Source organism: Pocillopora verrucosa, chromosome 6, assembly GCF_036669915.1.
Source record: "Pocillopora verrucosa isolate sample1 chromosome 6, ASM3666991v2, whole genome shotgun sequence".
Classification (NCBI taxonomy): Eukaryota; Metazoa; Cnidaria; class Anthozoa; order Scleractinia; family Pocilloporidae; genus Pocillopora; species Pocillopora verrucosa.
In genome coordinates this window covers 13,174,354-13,192,629 of record NC_089317.1, presented here as the reverse complement: position 1 = coordinate 13,192,629, position 18,276 = coordinate 13,174,354, and the positions used below count along the sequence as shown (strand labels likewise).

At 37.2% G+C, this 18,276-nt stretch overlaps 1 protein-coding gene and 1 pseudogene across 1 annotated transcript in view; both read right to left on the bottom strand.

Moving 5' to 3' along the window:
- Positions 1 to 1,888: 1,888 nt before the first annotated feature.
- On the bottom strand, positions 1,889 to 2,592 carry LOC131772965 (uncharacterized; annotated as a pseudogene).
- A 2,279-nt stretch (positions 2,593 to 4,871) lies between these two features.
- LOC131781086 (uncharacterized) overlaps positions 4,872 to 18,276 on the bottom strand; it is a 30,145-nt gene continuing 16,740 nt past the window's right edge. Inside the window, exons 6-23 of the mRNA XM_066168470.1 lie at positions 17,717 to 17,983; positions 16,470 to 16,760; positions 14,741 to 15,052; positions 10,979 to 11,061; positions 10,752 to 10,807; positions 10,249 to 10,427; positions 9,981 to 10,091; positions 9,844 to 9,862; positions 9,678 to 9,708; positions 8,688 to 8,991; positions 8,411 to 8,521; positions 7,795 to 7,985; positions 6,987 to 7,109; positions 6,679 to 6,749; positions 6,469 to 6,509; positions 6,196 to 6,292; positions 6,011 to 6,110; positions 4,872 to 5,598 (exon numbers count right to left, since the gene is read on the bottom strand). Of these exons, the coding sequence (XP_066024567.1) occupies positions 5,533 to 5,598; positions 6,011 to 6,110; positions 6,196 to 6,292; positions 6,469 to 6,509; positions 6,679 to 6,749; positions 6,987 to 7,109; positions 7,795 to 7,985; positions 8,411 to 8,521; positions 8,688 to 8,991; positions 9,678 to 9,708; positions 9,844 to 9,862; positions 9,981 to 10,091; positions 10,249 to 10,427; positions 10,752 to 10,807; positions 10,979 to 11,061; positions 14,741 to 15,052; positions 16,470 to 16,760; positions 17,717 to 17,983 (2,453 nt within the window). The 3' untranslated portion in view covers positions 4,872 to 5,532. The remainder of the gene's footprint in view (positions 5,599 to 6,010; positions 6,111 to 6,195; positions 6,293 to 6,468; positions 6,510 to 6,678; positions 6,750 to 6,986; positions 7,110 to 7,794; positions 7,986 to 8,410; positions 8,522 to 8,687; positions 8,992 to 9,677; positions 9,709 to 9,843; positions 9,863 to 9,980; positions 10,092 to 10,248; positions 10,428 to 10,751; positions 10,808 to 10,978; positions 11,062 to 14,740; positions 15,053 to 16,469; positions 16,761 to 17,716; positions 17,984 to 18,276) is intronic.

The window sequence follows — 18,276 nt, the reverse complement described above, 5'->3', positions numbered from 1 at the left end:
TCCTGTTCGATTTACGTTCCCATTTTCCGTACAGTTTATCATCCTTTGGAATGTCGTGTTTCCTTTGTACGTTTTCTAGATCTTCCAGGTCGTTTATTTTAATCGGCCTATCTTCTAGTCTTCACGTAATTTTTGCTATCTAGGGTCGACATCCCATTTCAGACCTGATCTAAAAGTCAATACCAACAGCGCGTGCCTTCCGCACAGACTAACTGACTGACTGACTACCAGACAAAATTAATAAATGAATGACTGAATGAATAAATGTCTCTTCAATTCCCTTTTGATTTGTCACAGGGGTATTTTATTAAGATCCCCAGAATGCAGTGTCCCAACCAAGGATCACATATGATGGAGTTCCTTTAATTATCACTGATAAGCGTGTGTATGATTGTCATCAGGGTACTGACTGGCATGCAGCTGATAAGCAACGAAGAAAAAATGCTAAGGTGACAAACACATGGTGTTTTTTGCTGCGGTTCTAAGAATAGCAGCAAATTATTATTTTCACAGTTCTAACTTTTTTAGAGGTCATGTGCACGTGGAAATAGGATAGCGGGATTTTACTGGGGCAAATCCCTCTACGCTGACATCGCTGCTGATTTGTTTGTATCCTACAATACATTTCTTTTAACTTACACCGATTTTCTTTGCACATAATTCAATGTGATTGTAGGTGGTGCATAATTTATTCGCAGTTTGTATTTATATACTTTAGTTCAACCTCCCTCCCTGGAGGTTCATGGTCAGTGTCTGACTTTGCATTCAGGAAGGTTCAGGTTTCCCCGTCAGATAAAAAGGGCTTTTTCCTGACCGGTAGCAGGCACACATTTGTAACTTACGCCAGAGATCATAGAGCTGTAATTCAGAGTTTGTTGTCAACATCGTAATTTTTTCTTGTTGCTGCCTTTGCAGTATTTATGTGATTGTATAAAAAAACGGGAACTGATGCTTGCTTTACGCTGGGCCTCAATCCAGTAGGACAGTCAATTTTCCTATTTTACAATGAGAGATTTTCAGTCCCGATTGTCAACCACTTTGAACAACAAAACATTGTAACATTTGAAGATATGTTTTCTGTGACCTTTGCCTGCCTTGGGGCAAAAAAAGTAAAAAAATGAAAAATTAAAAAGAAAATAGGACCACAGCTGGGAAAATATTTATAGAGAGTGTGTTTGTATCAAATAGAATGAAATGGAGGGCTCAGAAGATTCACATTTCTGCTTTCCAAGGAGTGATAATAACCGTGTTTTCTACTTCTGTTTCATAAATGATGATTGCATGGCAGAGTTGCTTTCTTTAGCTGATATGAAAATTCCTAGCAGTTAGAGGTACAAGACTAAATAAAATTAAGCTCAATATGTTCTTGAAAAAAGCGATTCCAAGGAGTGTTAGACTAATTTGGAGTGCAGAAAAGTAAAATTTGGAGCAAACCACAGTAAATATTGGGCAAAGTCGACTAAATATGCAAGCTGCACCTCTAGCCAGTAGTATTCTTGAGATCCTACCAGCTAGAGGTACAAGACCAAATGAAAAAAAATAAATGTAGACCTATTCTTGAAAAAAGTGATTCAAAAGAGTGTAAGACTAATTTGGAGTGCAGAAAAATAGAATGTGAAGCAAACCATAATAAAAATAGGCAAACACGACTGAGCTTGTGTAGTGCCGTCATGAACGAAGTCAAGCGAGAGGTATGAATTTATTTATTATTATTTATTTATTTAACTTTATTTATACATGGATAAAACATCAGGACTTAAAGTAATTACTAAAATTGCATTAATTACATTATTAAGATACTAATCTACTACTAATTAAATCTAATAATAACAAAATGAAAACAATAATGAAGTGCCTGCTTTCCATGAATGCCGTGTGATTAATTAACTTATCTATTATCGAAAAGGAAACCCTTGCAGCCGGATTTAAAATTAGCAATAGTTTGTGCATGCCGCAGATTGGTAGGTAAGCTGTTCCACATCACAGCACCATTATAGCTGAAACTGTTTTTTAGAAAATTGGTGCGGGGGGGGTGGAACGGCTAGTTTGCTGTCACAATTCCTAAGAGAATAAGCAGATATTGCACTCCGATCAGTAAACATTGATTTCAGATAATCAGGAGCGAGACCATTAAGAGATTTATAGACCGTAGTGGCTGTTTTTAATTCTCGTTGGAGATTAAGTTTTTGCCAGCCTAGTCTAACAGAGAGATCATCCGCATTGGCATCATATGAAGAAGAGGTCAAAATACGCGCAACGGGATTCTGTAGTTTTTGCAGTTTAATGGAAGGAGATTTATTGCAATTCCCCCATACGACACTACAGTAATCGAAACGAGGTTAAACTATGGCATCACAGATGCATAGGAGCGTTTCAAAAGGAACGAAAGATCTGCTTCTCTTCAAGATGCTAATGCAGGAGCCAATATTTTTAGAAATATGTTCGATATCATGGTACGTTCCAAGTTAGGTTTTCATCTAAATATACTCCAAAAGATTTCGTAAATTCTACTTGTTTTATAGAATTACCGTCAATAGTAAAAGAAGGGAGTCCATTAAAAGTATTTAACCTTTGCCTTGAACCAATCAACATAAACTCAGTCTTTGACTTATTAAGAGTGATTTTATTTGCCGATAACCATTCAGTAATTTTAGGTAGATCATCGTTCATATTTTCCTCGAGATAGGCAACATCGTTATTGGCAAAGGTCAAATGAGTATCACCCTCATATATTCTGGGATGTGAGTTAAAAAGACAGTTCGGTAGATCATTTATATCAAGTATAAAGAGGAGAAGTCCAAGGATTGTACCTTGAGGGATACCGCAAGTTAAAGGTTGACTATCTGAGAGAGAGCCATTTACAGAGCATTTCCGCGTACGATTGTTCAAGTAAGATTTTCACCAGTTAGCCGAGTTGCTTCCGACATCATAGGCTCACTGCATTAACATTACCTTTATCGATATTAAAAGCCCAGTTATCTTTGGTTTCAAGTAAGGCGGTAACAGTGGAGTGAAGGGAACGAAATCCTGACTGATTACAGGAAATTAGGTTATTTTCAGTTCAATATTCGTAAAATTGATTGTATACGATTCTCTCAAAAACCTTAGCCACAACAGGAATTATAGAAATAGGACGGTAATTATTTAACTCGGAATGTTCTCCCTGTTTAAATAAAGGAATTACTTTTGTGGATTTCCACTCAGTAGGAAAAATGCCAGATATAATAGATCTATTGAAAAAAAGAACTTGCCACCAGATCAGCATACTCTCGAAGAAGTCGTTCCGAAATTTTGTCTCGTCCCGTCGCTTTAGATTTACAAAGTTTAGATAGTAAAGAAAAAAACTTTTGAACAGTCAGTGGTTTTGAGTTCGAATCTATGGTCGGTCTCCTTGATTTGATAAGTTTCAGTCCAATACTAGAAAAATGATCATTAAAAACAGACGAAAGTTCCAGCGGATCGCTAATGCTACTTTCTCGAAGCAAGTTCATTAAACTTTCAACTTAATATAAATTATAACTGTTTGCCATATCTATTTCTCTGTACCTTAAGCCCTCAAAGTTGAAGCAGGTGAGTCAATAACCTGACTTCCTTTGTTTGGAGTTATGTGATTATATAATTTTGTTGTGTAAGTTACCACATTGTAACATGTAATAGTTTTATTAAAATTGCATTAAATACTCTTTCTCAAGCTTTCATTGATGCATGGTGTTTCTTATCAATGCTTATAAGAGAGTTGTGCGGACCATATCTTACTTTTTAGCCTCCTCTGGATATATATTCAAATAACATAGTCACTATCAGTCTCTCTCACTCTCACTTTCCACTGCGCTTGTGGAAAGAAGATAACCTCAGTATTTCTTTAAATGAAGAAAGGAAAGCATTCCCTCTTACCACAGATAGTTCTTTTGTGCTGACCTTTTGGGTTTATAGAATGATCAAAAATGAAATAATGATATTCTTTTCAGAAATCTTTGTAGATAATCGGCCACAATTTTATGACGTTCTTTCTCGACAGAAAGCAGAATGAATTGTAAAGCGAAATCAAAGTAGACCTTAAATCAGTTAGGACTAAAGGTTTTTTGATAGTTTCTGTCTCTATGTAAAGCTGAATGCCAACTATTTGATAGCTGCAACGGTTACTAATTATTTTGTTAGTTGATTATGTCTTATCTCGAGAGAACCGCAATCTAAGTGACTCAAGACTAGCAGCGTAAATCTCGGAAGTTAAGTGACACCCCTATCAAAGTGCAAGAGAAGAGGATAGAGACCCTCTCTAGTGTTCTCTTTGTGATTGGATATTTTGCAAAGGAATATCAATTGTTAACTGCTGAACACAGCTGTTAAGGTATGATTTAACCGACAGAAAGAACACTTATGATACTCCTACAAACCCAACCACCTTATCAAACAACGTGTAATATTCTTCCCAAGAAGCGACTCTTAAAAGCAGTACAGTAATTATCCTCAGTAAACTTATCCCACTACAGACTACAACTTAGCTCACCAATGACACAATCTTCGCATCAGGGTTGGACTCGTGATGTCGTTTAGAATGGCGGATTCGGAAAAAAGTAATCTATTATATCCTCTTAAAGAAATTTACTCATTTTTCCTTTCAACGACCATTTCTGCTCTTCTAGGAACCTTAAATCTTAAAATGTAGTTTCTTTTAGTCCTACCAGACCATGTATTTGACAAAGTTCGACATTTGCAGAAATGTTAGAATAAAGCTCATTTCCTACTCAGTAAAAACCTTCAAAAAAATCATATATAAAAATTTCGGTTAATTCATCGTGCAAAGCTACGACCAACCCCCCACCCCCCCTCCATTTCACCCCCTCTCCTCTGTATGCTGAAGCATCATTTTGCCCCCAGAAACAAAATAACGTCAGGGAATATTTCCAAACAGACGCAAAACTCTCTCTCCTTCATTTAAATGTTAAGACTATTCCTCAGGTATCCTCTACTCCAGACTGAAAGAGTCTATTGAGTAATAGTATCTAGTACGCGAAAACTATCGGGCCAAACAACAAACTTTCTTGTACAAATAATGTGCCAAGTATAATTTTGATTAGAATACCGAATAAAAGTATTTCGAGTTGGTATCGCGGGTAAAGGCGGTCTTGGGGAAAGCAATTTATGCGCACGATTTGCTTTCCTGCAAGCGGCAAAATTTTTTCAGCAATTTATTAAAATTGTACACAACTATGGCTTTCAGAGCGAGATCTCATCACCACCTCAGAATTGAGCCAGAAAATAAACTGAACTCGATCGCTTGTGTCGAGGCATACATGTAAGTACTTAATATGTTAAAGAGAAAATGAGAGTAACTTTATCAGTAAACTTATAAAAGTTTAGCGTTTAAGAACATAAAGTCAATTGAATTACAACGTTCCAGCCTAACTGCTAAACGCAACATGGCTATTTCTACCAAGTAAGCGTGTAAGGAAACGGTGATTAATCCCTGAGGCTTGTGTGGGCAGAGTGTTCAAAATGTTAGCCAGTCATACACCGTGGACGCGTATCTAACTACACTGTTAAATCCTCGACGTTTGCATACAACTGATTGTCGTACATTGTCATGTTGATCAGCTTCTGCAGAGAAAAATAATATAATAATCAGCATCATCAAAAAAGTTTTAAGTGGTTATCTTCACAAGTGGTCAGGTTTTCACACCATAACAAATTCAAGAACGAAGTATTAATGGCGTCGTTGTCTGCTACCCTTTGTGCGTCTCAATGTAGTTTTGCAATCATCCTATGATCTTTTAAATAACCATAACGTGTTAATTGTCATTGAGACATTCTACTTCGCTTCTTTGCTGTTTTTCGTGGAGTGCTAGCTTCAGTCACATAACAAAAAGATGCAATCCAAACTTCGTAAAAATTACTGAGATGAGTACATATAACTACGCTATTTAGCCTTTTAAGTTTAACCCTAATTAGCTTAGCCTGAGCCAATCGGTCCTACGTAAAAAGAAACTTTCATATTGATAAAAATTCTGACCTTGTGTAGGGTTTCCATGTCCTTAAGCTGATTTTTCAATTCAGTAAAAGTTGGTCTTGCGTCTGGGTCATTCTTCCAGCATTTCATCATGATTTGATACCTGGCATTGTTCAAGTGATCTTTTTGAGATTTAAAGAGCATATCCTTGTACAATGAGAGAGAACGAGGTAACAAAGAAAACTTACAATTTTTCATCGACGTGTTGTGGTTTAGGCATCCTGTATCCATCCTGTAGTAAGTTTGCAATTTTTCTTCCATCCATTCGTGGGTAAGGTGAACCGCCTGGAAGAACCACAAGACCATCGAAATATAAACGTGACGAAAAAAAGACCTTCACTAAAACATACCTGTGTCAGTTGATGGAGTTTGAGGTTGCATGGGGAAGCTTATTACGTTTGTCTAACTGAACACGATACATTGTTTAATTAAGAGCCTCATAAACTTCCTTTCGATGTTACCTATGGTGAAAATCTCGTACAACAAAACTCCATAACTCCATCTGCAGAAAGACAAATCAAACGAACATATATTAAGTGACTATAGACATAAACAGTATATACGACAAATAAAATAAATGTATTCTTTGACAAAGCATAGAATTCAAGTCCTGCCTAAAACTAATAAAACTTGTTGATAAATTGCTACGGTTGATAATCAGGTATACGTACACGTCACTTTTGGTGGTATATTTACCATACAATAAAGCCTCATAAGCTGTCCACTTCACGGGAAGACGGCCCTAAAGATTTTAAATACCACTTTGTGAAACAGCTCGAGAATTATAGGTAGCGACAAGTCAAAAACAGTGATATGTAAAGTTGTACTCGTATACGCATGGATAATATTTTCATTAGGGTCCCAAGGAATTCATGATCGAAATCAGGAATATATCAGCATTAAAACAACAATAATTGTGAAAGATCACTAAACTGAACGAAATGTGATACCGCCCTCACCTTCCCTCTTTCTTGATTACCTTAGTCTTTCGTTCATAAATATTTTCCTGCTGCACATCTCTGGCCATTCCGAAGTCTGTCACTTTACAAGTTTCCTTTTGTCCAACCAACACATTACGGGCCGCAAGGTCTCGGTGAATGATCTTGGAAAGAATTGATGCAACAGCAAAAATTAGCGATTGCAGAAGAAAAAGAACTGAAATGAAGTGGTTCGGACAGGAAAATAGAAATATCTACAACATAATATGGTGTGTGTATTTCTCTTTCTTCCGGATGGCAGAAAATTAAAACTACTACAATAACTCCTCCATATTCCAAAGAGAAGCAAACTACTTTATGTCTGCAATACGTAGTTATTTCAAAGAACGCTTATCTTAAGATTTTAATCGAAATAGGATTCTTCAATGAAGCAGTTTAGCGACAAAAGATGAATTTTTTAATTTGAAGTTTTAATTCCTTTTCTTCCTGGTGGATATTTGTTGTACACTCAGTTTAAGCTGAATATCTTAAAAGATCCTATGCATTCACGTCTCTGCCTTTGCCTGCACAAGAAAAATCCAGATATTTTATTTCGATGGGGTGCACTTGCAAAGATGCACAAATATCGCCATTCTCGCATTGAAATAAAACTTATATGATGACGTCAAATTTGGGAGGGTTCCTGCCCCTAAAGAAATAGCCTCATCAAGACGGTTGGAAAACATTTGTAACTCCCAGGCATGATCTTGTGAAGACATAATATTCTATGCAAGACAGTGCTTAACATGACGATAGATCTTACAAGAAGGTTTTAGAATTGTTTGTCTTTTGTGTTTTTAATTAACTTACAGATTTTGCGGACAAGTAACTCATTCCATCAGCAATTTGCCAAGAAAACCTCATCAGCTGCTGCGACGTCAGATTTGTTTGTGGTTTGATATCCGGGTCTTTGTAGTAAGTGTCTTTTAATCCACGGCTCTTTCTCAGGTAACCCAGCAGATCCCCAAAAGGCACATATTCAATCAAAACCAACAGCTGTTCTGAAGAAATTAAACAATTTAGTTCATATATTACTCTCTCTTAAAAAAAAATAACAATAATTAGAATAAATAAATAAATACCCCAGTCATGGTCAACCCTTGAAGAAATCGCACGAAAGCAAGAAAACCTATGTAACGATCTCATAAGAAGGTACAGACCAATTATTCCCTCACAAAAAGCGTTTCTGCCTATACAACAGAATGATCTGCCCAGTGGCAAATATTCGGTCTTAGTCTGTCACTAAATCCAGGAACGTCTGTGTTGGCTAAAACAAGATAACCTTATGCGATGGTTGTTTGTTGTGCTCAATTGTGAAGCAGTGACTCTTCCATTGAAGCAAATTATCGACGAAGAGAAAGCGTTGCAGAGTAAATCAGGTGAAAAATGTGTACAACAAAATTAAACCCGCATAACCAAAGCATACCAGATTCAGTAACACATCCCAGAAGTTTAATGACGTAAGGATGTGGTTTCAGCTGCTTCATTGTGTCAAGTTCCTTCATCAAATCTCTCTTGTCCGATTCAGCAGCGTTTGCTAGAGCGTTAAAAACAAGGAGTAAAATTTGGTTAACGGGAAGCGTGTCGAAATACCAACATAACTTATGAAAAGGCAAATAGCTAGAAAATTACGTTAACCCGGTAACAATTCTTGAATGTCTGTAGGCCAAGACTGTCATTCAATTTAAAGTACAAGAGCTCACTTTTAAGCATCTTAATAGCCACTGTGGTCGTCTCAGGACTCCCTGGAAGTCCTACTGCTGTTCCCTTGGCAACTTGACCAAAAGCGCCTTTACCAATTATTTTTTCTATGGTCACGTGGTGTCTTGGAACTTCCCAGCAGCGTGTTAATGGATGAAGAGGCGCGTAATCAGCACCTGGAGCTGTTCTTTGTGCTTTTCTATTATCTTTGTTGACTTCTATGAGATCCATGTATTCAGCAGGAGGCTGAGTGAGTTTTCTTGAATCGGGTAGACTTGGTTCGATATCTTCTAATCCTGTTTCATTCTATTAAACCAACACACCGTTGGTTATAAAAATCAGTTCACCCATTTTTCTCAGACAAACGTTTATATTCTTCCATGACAAGAGATGAAAAATAGTTTATAATCTCTTGTTCTTATTGTTATTAACATTTTTTATTACTAACACTTTGTTATCACTAACATTTTGTTCTCTGCTTTTGAAACTATCATGTTCAGTGGAGTGATCGAGGCTCATAGCATATTCGCCGAAGCCACAAACTGCAACATGAAGATTGTCGATTGGTAGTGCAATTTTTGACAAATAAACGCAGGAAAAAAATCCTGCTGTACTCAGCTCCTAAACCCACCTTTAGAAAATAAAATATCAAGAAAATAAGACGGCCAAAAATGCGCGAAATCAATTGTTTAGAAAGCAAATATCAACCGGGTGCAGAACAGTTCGCGATCATTGAAGTGAAGGACAACCGAAAGAAAATCCATGGAGCAGCTTAGGACATGATCCCAGGACAAAGACCTTATCAAGCCTAACTTCCTCCTCTATTTCATTGTATCTGCCACTGATGTAATATGCTATTTTATGTACAACTACATATTTTTTCCTTTTTATTTGCTGCAAGCGTTTATTTTCTTATAGAAAGTAGAGGTAAAGTGAGATTACATAATATCTGGCCACACTAACATGACCTCAATTTCTTAGCTTTAACTTACGTAGCAAACACATCTTTCATCTTCGTAAGTCCTACAATTGAGAAAGCATAGAAATAATTAGTTAAAACGCTTAGAATTTCATCAGTTTTGATTGGAATTTTTTGTTAAGATGAAACCACATCTGGTACATTACGTCGACACAATCCTACTGGCAGCAAATTCTTACCTCTGTTTCCCTACAGCGCCTGAAAAGAACGAAAGGACAAAAAGACCAGTGATGTGGATGTGGTTAAAAATTTGCTTTTGCTTAATAATGAATCTTACAGCCAAACCTTCTATCACAGATTATGATCTTTTACCTACCTTTCTTATGTAGCCAGATTATGTAAATAATTAGAAGAAGGATTGTGAAGGCAAGAACCCCAATTATGGCCAACAAGACGTTGTTAGATGGGCAGTTGCATTCTTCAGGACCTTAAATAAAACAACAACATCGAAAAAAACCAAAAACATGGAAATGTATCAGTCACAGAATAAGTTGTTTAATTAAACAGATACGGAATACAATTATAAACAGTCCATCTTCGGAAGAATACTTGTAACCATTTAACGATTTCTTTGTAAAATTTACCTTCTGTTGTGCTTTCCGAGCCATCCGTGGGTATTAAAACTTGTTTAATTGAGTCTGGATTGACTTTAAAACCTCCGAATTTGTCTTGCCTTGCAGCATCCGACAGGAGAATCAAAACATTGCTGACGACTACACTTTGATTGAACCTCATCATGAAGTCAAGAACAACACTGCCACACCTAGATAAGGGGGGGGGGGGGGCGCGGAAAAGAGCAAAGAGTATTATCACACATATTTGTACTTTGGTGACTTTTAAGTGTTAAAATATATTGAGATTTAACCAATGTAATAAATTAAGGTAAATAAAATTAATTCGTATCCTTCTGTGCCAATATCTCACTGTATATTAAATGTAAATTATCTTGCATTAAATAAAATTTGCTCGAGAAGAAATACCAGTTTTACCGCTAAAATACAACACACTGAGGAAAAAGCTCCTTCCCCCTTCCAAAACACAAATTTGCGTTTGTTGTTTCAGTGTAAAACAACAACCTGTAACTTACCTGGTGTTCACAGTGTTGGCGGAGGAGCAGCCAAACCTAAAGGCAATTTGACAAGCCTGAAAGGACATATCAATATTGTCACATATTGAAGATCGTTCAAAATATCCTTTTTAACAGAAATATTACCATTTCATTCAAGAACAGATTGATTAAGGTTCACTTTTCATGATAAATCTCATGGCAGTATTCCATAAACTCCAGTATATGAATCAAGTAGATTATCTAACCATTTCTGGAAATTTCGCAGCAACTTCTGAACGTCTGCTACAGTTCTCCTGTATTGTCGCTGTCAGGTAAACTTCTGAGCTTACTGTTTGAATTGGGGAAAAACAAAATACGACTTTAAATGAACGTTTGTTTGTTTGCACAAGAATTATCATTTGAACTCATGTACAAAAAACAGCCTTTACTTACAAAGAACACTGTCATCAAATGTACGAAAGGGAGGCCAATTTGAGAGATATTTTTTTTCTTGTGTTCTGCGTCACGATGGTGTTCTCAGAATCGTTCCCCTTGTCGTCTTCCTTTTTCGCCGAAGTATAACTTTTCGAAATAACCGCAAGTTATGACATAGATGACAAATTAAATAAATAGATGACATTGGTTGAGGCAGTCTCAACATTATTTATGATAGGAAAAGTTTTGTGTCATGCACGCAAGGTGAAAGCCTCGGGTTGATCATTTATTTGGAAAGTATTTCTGACCAAATAGTTGTCTATGTTTTATGCGAAAATAATATACCAGTTTTTGGATCATTTTGAAGTAATTTAAATTTGTTAGAAGGACAGGTCTTGCCGGTAAAATGGAATACGATCATTTTTTTCCTTCTGTGACGTTTGTAGAATGCCTACTTTTGATCAGTTTTTTAAGACTCCCTTGAATGACAAAGGTAGGAGAAGAACTGGCGTATTACCTCTGACATCTTGGAAAATCAGAACTGTCAATATATAGGCGATGAAGCCTAAGACACTGAGAACAAGGAATGGTATTCTTGAGATGTGATAGATTTGAAGATGACAAAACTATGAGACATCGTGGGTCTGTAGCACACCCACTGATGCATAGACTGTTATCTGTTAACCTTGACTTCTAGAGAAGCCAAAGAGGTGTCAGAAATTTCCTAGATCTATTTTAGAGCTCAATGAAAGTAACTGACCGCAATTAAAAAATGACTGAGTTCCTCTCTGGTGGAAAAAGTAGCACTGATACAGTGATCAACGTAGCGACCTCAAATTCCAGCCCCCTATTTACGCCTGGTGGATGACTCTATCTCTTTGTAATACATTTGCATGTCAAGGGTCGATTCCCTGTCATTATAAATAAGTCCCGTCTAGGAATGCAATTTCTGAATTCGATATCATTTACACAGCCATCAGCTGGGAGTGTAATTGCTGCCGTTCGTGAAGATTCTTAAGCAAGACTGCTGTTTCGATTCTTTCTGAATCTCTTTAGTAGCCTCCTAAGAACGAATTTGGTCGCGGAAGAATTACGAGAGCCCACAGGCCCTTCAACTCTTTTTAATTTTCCTTTTTAACTTTCCTTTTTAACGAAGGAGCGGCAACAGACAGTGAATTCCCATTATATACATTTCTCGCTACTCTCTCTTCCATCAAAGATGTTCACTCGACTGCGACAAGATGCAAATGACTTAAGCCCCGTTAGACAACTGAATGACAGTTTCAACTTTCATTCACATCATTAACTATCAAGTTTGTGTTCAAACGGTTAGTCGATGATAGTGGACAAAAAATCACGCAATGAGATCGCGTAATTGTACACAAATACGGTGCGCGCTGAGGTCAGCAATTTCAGCGGCATTTGAAATTTTAGTCAAGAAGTTACAAGTTAAAGATACTGAAGCCTACCAAGAAATGATGGGAATTAATTACGAGACATTCTGGGAAATTTCGACGGCTATTTTAGTCATTTTACCATTGCCATTTCGGTTTGAGCCCGTTTTTGGGCAAAACTGCTGACCTAACAACTATCATTCACTATCTTCCTCTTGTTCAAACAGCAAAAACTATCATTAACTATCATGTCGAATTTGGACATGTCCAAACCACATGATTTTTGATGAAATGCGATGATAGAACATGACAGTTCGTGTTCAAACGCGCTTGATAGTTAACACTATCGTCAAGTATCATGACCGTTTAAACGGGGCTTTAGTTTTACTTTTGCGAACATGATGCAAGGCAATCAGAGTGCGGACAGGTTCCGAATAAATAATGTTTTCTTCTTCAGATGTCGTGTATGATGTCAGCGTCGGTTGAAATGATATTTCATTGAGCGTTATTGTGAACTTTGGTTTGGGAAAATGAGTCAGAGTTGAAAGAAACGACCATAAGCAACTTCCAGTTAAGAGATTACCGGTCGACTAATAGATGGGTATAAATGAGAAAAGTGAGTCAGTGAAACAATACGCCAGAAACGTATGGGCTTCTCTTATGTCTTCTCTTTATGTCATCAGTTATGATTGTTCACTCCACAGTTTTCTCTATTGTGTCAAACTCCTCTGATAGTTGTACTAAATTAAAAAGAATAGTCACTTTCAACCTGTTATTTTTTTCAGTTCTTCTCTTCAGATTATTCGTGTTTCACGATTTTCCTCTTTAAACCAAATTTCAATGATCATGGCAACTCTGGGCACTGAAATACGGAATTTGTCTTGTTTCTGTTTCTTTCGCTGCTAAAGTTTGATTTAAACGAAGACAAGCTAGAACTAGAATATCTAATCTCAAACTTGATAACGAAAAGAGACTTAAGATTCGACATCAAAGATGTTTGTAGAAACCTAGAAAGGCTTCATGTGGGTTAGAGGATGTGAAGCAGCGCAAGGAAAGAATTTGCAACCCGTGTTTTGAGCGGGAAATCATACTGGTGAGGTTGTTGTTGAAAAGTGATTCTTGGTATTTTGCAATTTCTAATAAACTTGCAAAGCAACGATACTCATAGCTAAAGCTTTTCCCTTTTCCAAAAGGAAGAAATAGAGAGAAGAGACAAAGAGAGAGAGAGACCAAAGAGAGAAAGAACTTAAAAGGCGTGGAGCGAGTCGAGAAAAACGCGAAATGGGGTTTGATAGGGCGAAGAATAGGCAGAACACAGCGAGGAGAAGACGATAGAGAACAAGAAAAGGTTAAAATAGAATGGCGAATATCTAGCGAAGACCAATGTGAGAAGAGAATACAAAGAGCTCCAGAAAAGAGACTGAAAAGAGATCATCAACAAAGAGAAAGTGAACTACGTTTGTAGCGAAAACGAAGATCCCCGAAAACTAAGACCTAAGACCTAAGAAAATGAATACCCCTCCATGACCTTAAGACAGGAAGTTTGTGTCACGCTCTGTAGCCTCACCGAAGAAAATCTGTGAAAAGATAGACAACCTCTCTGTTCGCAGCGTGAGGCAGCGTGACTATACATTCTTAATTAAGCTAAAGCGAAATCGCCGACAATTCTGAGTTCTCGCGGTTCAGTAATCTGGTGTCGAAATTACGGTGCGCAGAGGAGGCTAAGTTCTAAGTCGCTTTCATCGGTATGAAGAATAAAGTGCCGTGGTGGTGAAAATGACAGAATAGTTCTCGGAATTCAGTGTGGGAGAGTGAAATTTTTTGATGTGGGAGAGATGCATCAGCTAAGTGATGGCAGCAAAGGAAAGAAAAAAGCAGTTAATTTAAATGTAAGAAGATTAAACGAAAGTGTTGCAGACTTCTCTTACCAGATTCAGATCAGCATGTGTCAGACTTAAAATATTTGTGTGTGCCAGCCAATGATTAAAATCTCAGTTAATAGATATGCCATATATTTGCAGTTGGCATACAAATATCAACTGCGACGTAAGTAAACATTTTTCTCATTGATTAAGGTTCTTGCAAGCGAAGAACTCATCCGTAAAAACCTCGATGTTCATGACACGGAGAGTCCTGGAAAACTAAGTAAAGAAAAGGATAAACCGTTGAAAGGGGAAAATAAGATTCATTTGAACATACTTCCTTCTGTCTTGACTTGCTGGATGTTTGCTCTCTCTTGTTTCAGGCTTTCACCAAACTCATTAGTTGCAGTAATGGCAAACTGATACACCTTTCCTCTCTCCAACGGTATTTTCAATTCTCTCACAGAAGCATCGCTGATTTTCTTTATCATTGTCCACTTTCCCACTTTCCCATCAGTCATCACTCTTAGGTACACTGTATACATGGTAATAACTCTTCCATTACTTTCTGGCTCCTTCCACTTTAGGGTAATTGTATCGTCTGTTGTTTTATCTGGCAGTTCGTCTATTTCGACCTCATCTGGGGCTCCTAGATTGATGTCAACGACACGAACAGCGTGAAATTTCTAATAATTATATAATTTCTTGTTACAAACCTGGTCAGAACCATTATCAGTGATTAACTAATCTGTAAACTGGTCGAGGATTTGTTTGGGATATTTCTGAGACGAAAGTGTATGGCAACCAAATTAAGTTAAGTATTGAGATGAATTCAAAATAATTTGAAAGGACAAAAAGTGATAATGAGAAGTCTAAAATGATGGTCGGTTATTGCCTAAAACAAATACTGCATTTATAAGGTGAATTTGAACGATACACTGACTTCTACTGGCATTGTAATTGCTATTTACACGTGATCAAATGAAGGACCGATGCATAGATGACGTCACAATTCACCGATCGTTTGTGTCCCGTAGTTACAGAAAGGATCTTAGTTCGTGTGCAACTACTTTCCGCTTTTGAAAAGTTTGACATCACGCATGATTAACTACAGGCCTACGATTCTTCTTCTGCAAATATAAGCTGGCGCGGGTTTTTCCACCGAGACAACAAGTTTTTTTCTTCAGGGGGTTTGCCAACCAAGGAGGCAATGACAAGAAGCGCTTAAGCGATAACAGGCGCGACGAACTTCATTGCCATATTACGGCTGCTCAAATTCAGTTACTAAGTTCACACCTGTTACCACAATAGTTTTTTTGTTGAGAGAGATATGTGCCGGATGAGATTCGAAAGAAACTTTCTTGAAAACGATAACCTCAATCGTTTTGGTTTGGGCTTATCCCTGCAAAATGAAAATAAGCTATTTCTCATCTTAAAGAAAATATACGAAGGATTCTTCGAGGCCGTCCACACACTGTTTGACGAGATTTCCCCATATATTTGCATATTAGAAGCGACATTCATGAAAGGCCCATTTCTTCAAACTTCAATTCTTTGGTCAAACGATGTGTGGAAATCGTCTCACTGTCTAAAGGGATAGTTGGTTATTGGGCGTTCTGAATATGGTTAGTAAGAGTTTAGGAAAAATGTATCCAACTAACCTAAAGTTCCCTATGTAGCGGCTGTTGTTGTGGCTGATTCATATAGCGGATTTTGAAACGTGAACATCAGAAAATAAAAAAAAAACGACAAGGCAAACGATACTTGATAAATCAGGTAACATTTACGGAACGTAACCGCGTAGGTTGTCTATTGTTCTCACCTACGATCATTGGTTTTTCATTGTTTATTATTACGCTTCTTCAAACGTAGGTGTCTCTTAAACAATTATCACAAAGGGAAAGGAAACTGGCCACTAAGGAGGGGACAAACGCTGAAAATCCAAAACCTTATAATGCAGCGAGCAGATAATGTTGTTAAAACTGGGTTACTCAAAACAAATCTAAGTTGGCGAAAAAATGATTGGTGCAAAGTGCTCAGTCACGATATCACTTTTGATTCCTCACCTTCAAACTTGGTCTTAATGTTCCATACAGTAGGATCTCCCTCGAATACAAAATTTCTGGAAAACAGTTTCACTGTGTAGTTGGTATTTTTCTCCAAACCATGAAACGAATAACTTGTGGTCCCAGGATCGGTGATATTAACCTTTTTTATCTCAGTTTCATCCTTTTGTAAGATCATTTGGAATCCTGTAATCTGACTTCCTCCATCATCAGCTGGTGCAGTCCATCGTATTGTTATAGAAGTTGCTTGAATGACTGATTCTGATTTGATGGATGCTTTCCCTGGTTTCTCTACATAGTGCCATAAGAAAAGAGATTATTTTGAGTTTTGTCACAACACTAAGGATGAATGGAAGTCCACGACTTCTAACAGTTTATTATTCAACTTTCATAGACTGTTCGAATTCCGATTTTCTGATTAGATGATTTTACCACGTGATACTGGGTTGTGACGAAACAACCTCCTTGACGTCATTATCGTGGTGTAATAGTCCGTGAACTCGTGCAGGTAAATCCCCATAGTTCATTCGCTGAGTGCGTTAACATGTAATTAATGAATATAAATGTAGCTACCGGATACATTCAGCCAAGAGACTCATAAAAAGTGAAAAAATTTAAGTCCATGGTTGAGGAAGTTTCCTATAGATACCCGCATGGGAAGATGTCATCAATCTGCCTGAAGTTCAATGCTCTTTGTGACGTGTTTAATGCTACCAAAGGGCAAGGTGTCGACAGTTTACTTTAAACCTTTTTTTTTATAAATTTGGGTGTATTTCCTACTAAAAGATCAGGCTAACAATATCTAGCATAATTCCACTATTACGCCGTTATACCTCATTGGGAAACAAACGCGAAAAATATGTGTAGGTCAAACGCAGCTAAAGAGGAGAAAAATGCGAACGGGGCGCTCAGATAAGGCCGCAGGATGTCTGTCGAAATCTAGGCGGCCAAATTGTTAGTAAATGAAAGAATACTAGAATGATAAATCCCTCACTCAATGGTTTAACATAAGCATATGTTTTTTTCCACACGCTTATGGGCCTTGCAAAATATTCGCACGTATTAAATGTTAAATCATCGAATGAGATGTACAAAGTGAATGAGTTACTCTGTCGAGTACTTTGTAAGAAAATTTGGCTTTTACTTCTAATACACCTGAAACAGTGATAATGAGCAAAGGCAAAAGAAAATTCTGACCTTATATATAGTTTTCTACTTATTACAATACACTGATCTTTTTAACTTACTTATCTGATTTATCTTTATTAATTTCTCATCAGATGGAGGAAGTTCATTGGCAGCAATGCACTTGTAATGACCAAAATCTTGATCGCCCTTGAGTGGCACTTGTACTTTGTTTTCTCTGGCTGTGACTCTGTTTATTCCACTTCCTTTAGGTTTGTACCATGAGAGTGTTGGTGTAGGAACACCATCAGAAAGACACTTCAAAGTCACTGTCTGGCCAATCCAAGACTTCTTAGATGACGTGGTGACATTTTGAATTGTGGACGGGTCTAAGAATGAATACAAATGCAATAAGCAATTGAATAAGTAATTGGTGATACTTCATATGAATCAGAACATTAACGAGCTTTATCATTCCACTACTGTGTCATTTTACCAAATAAAGTAACGAGAAAGGCAAAATATGCCACAGTATTACATTTCAGAACAAGGCAAAAATACGTCGCAACATATTGGCAGCACTGAACGATCCAAACATTGTTTTTTTTTCGTTTTTTACATTTTACTTTTAAAGAAGCGAACTTTTAAGCACAAAACAACACAAAGGACATTTGAACGCTTT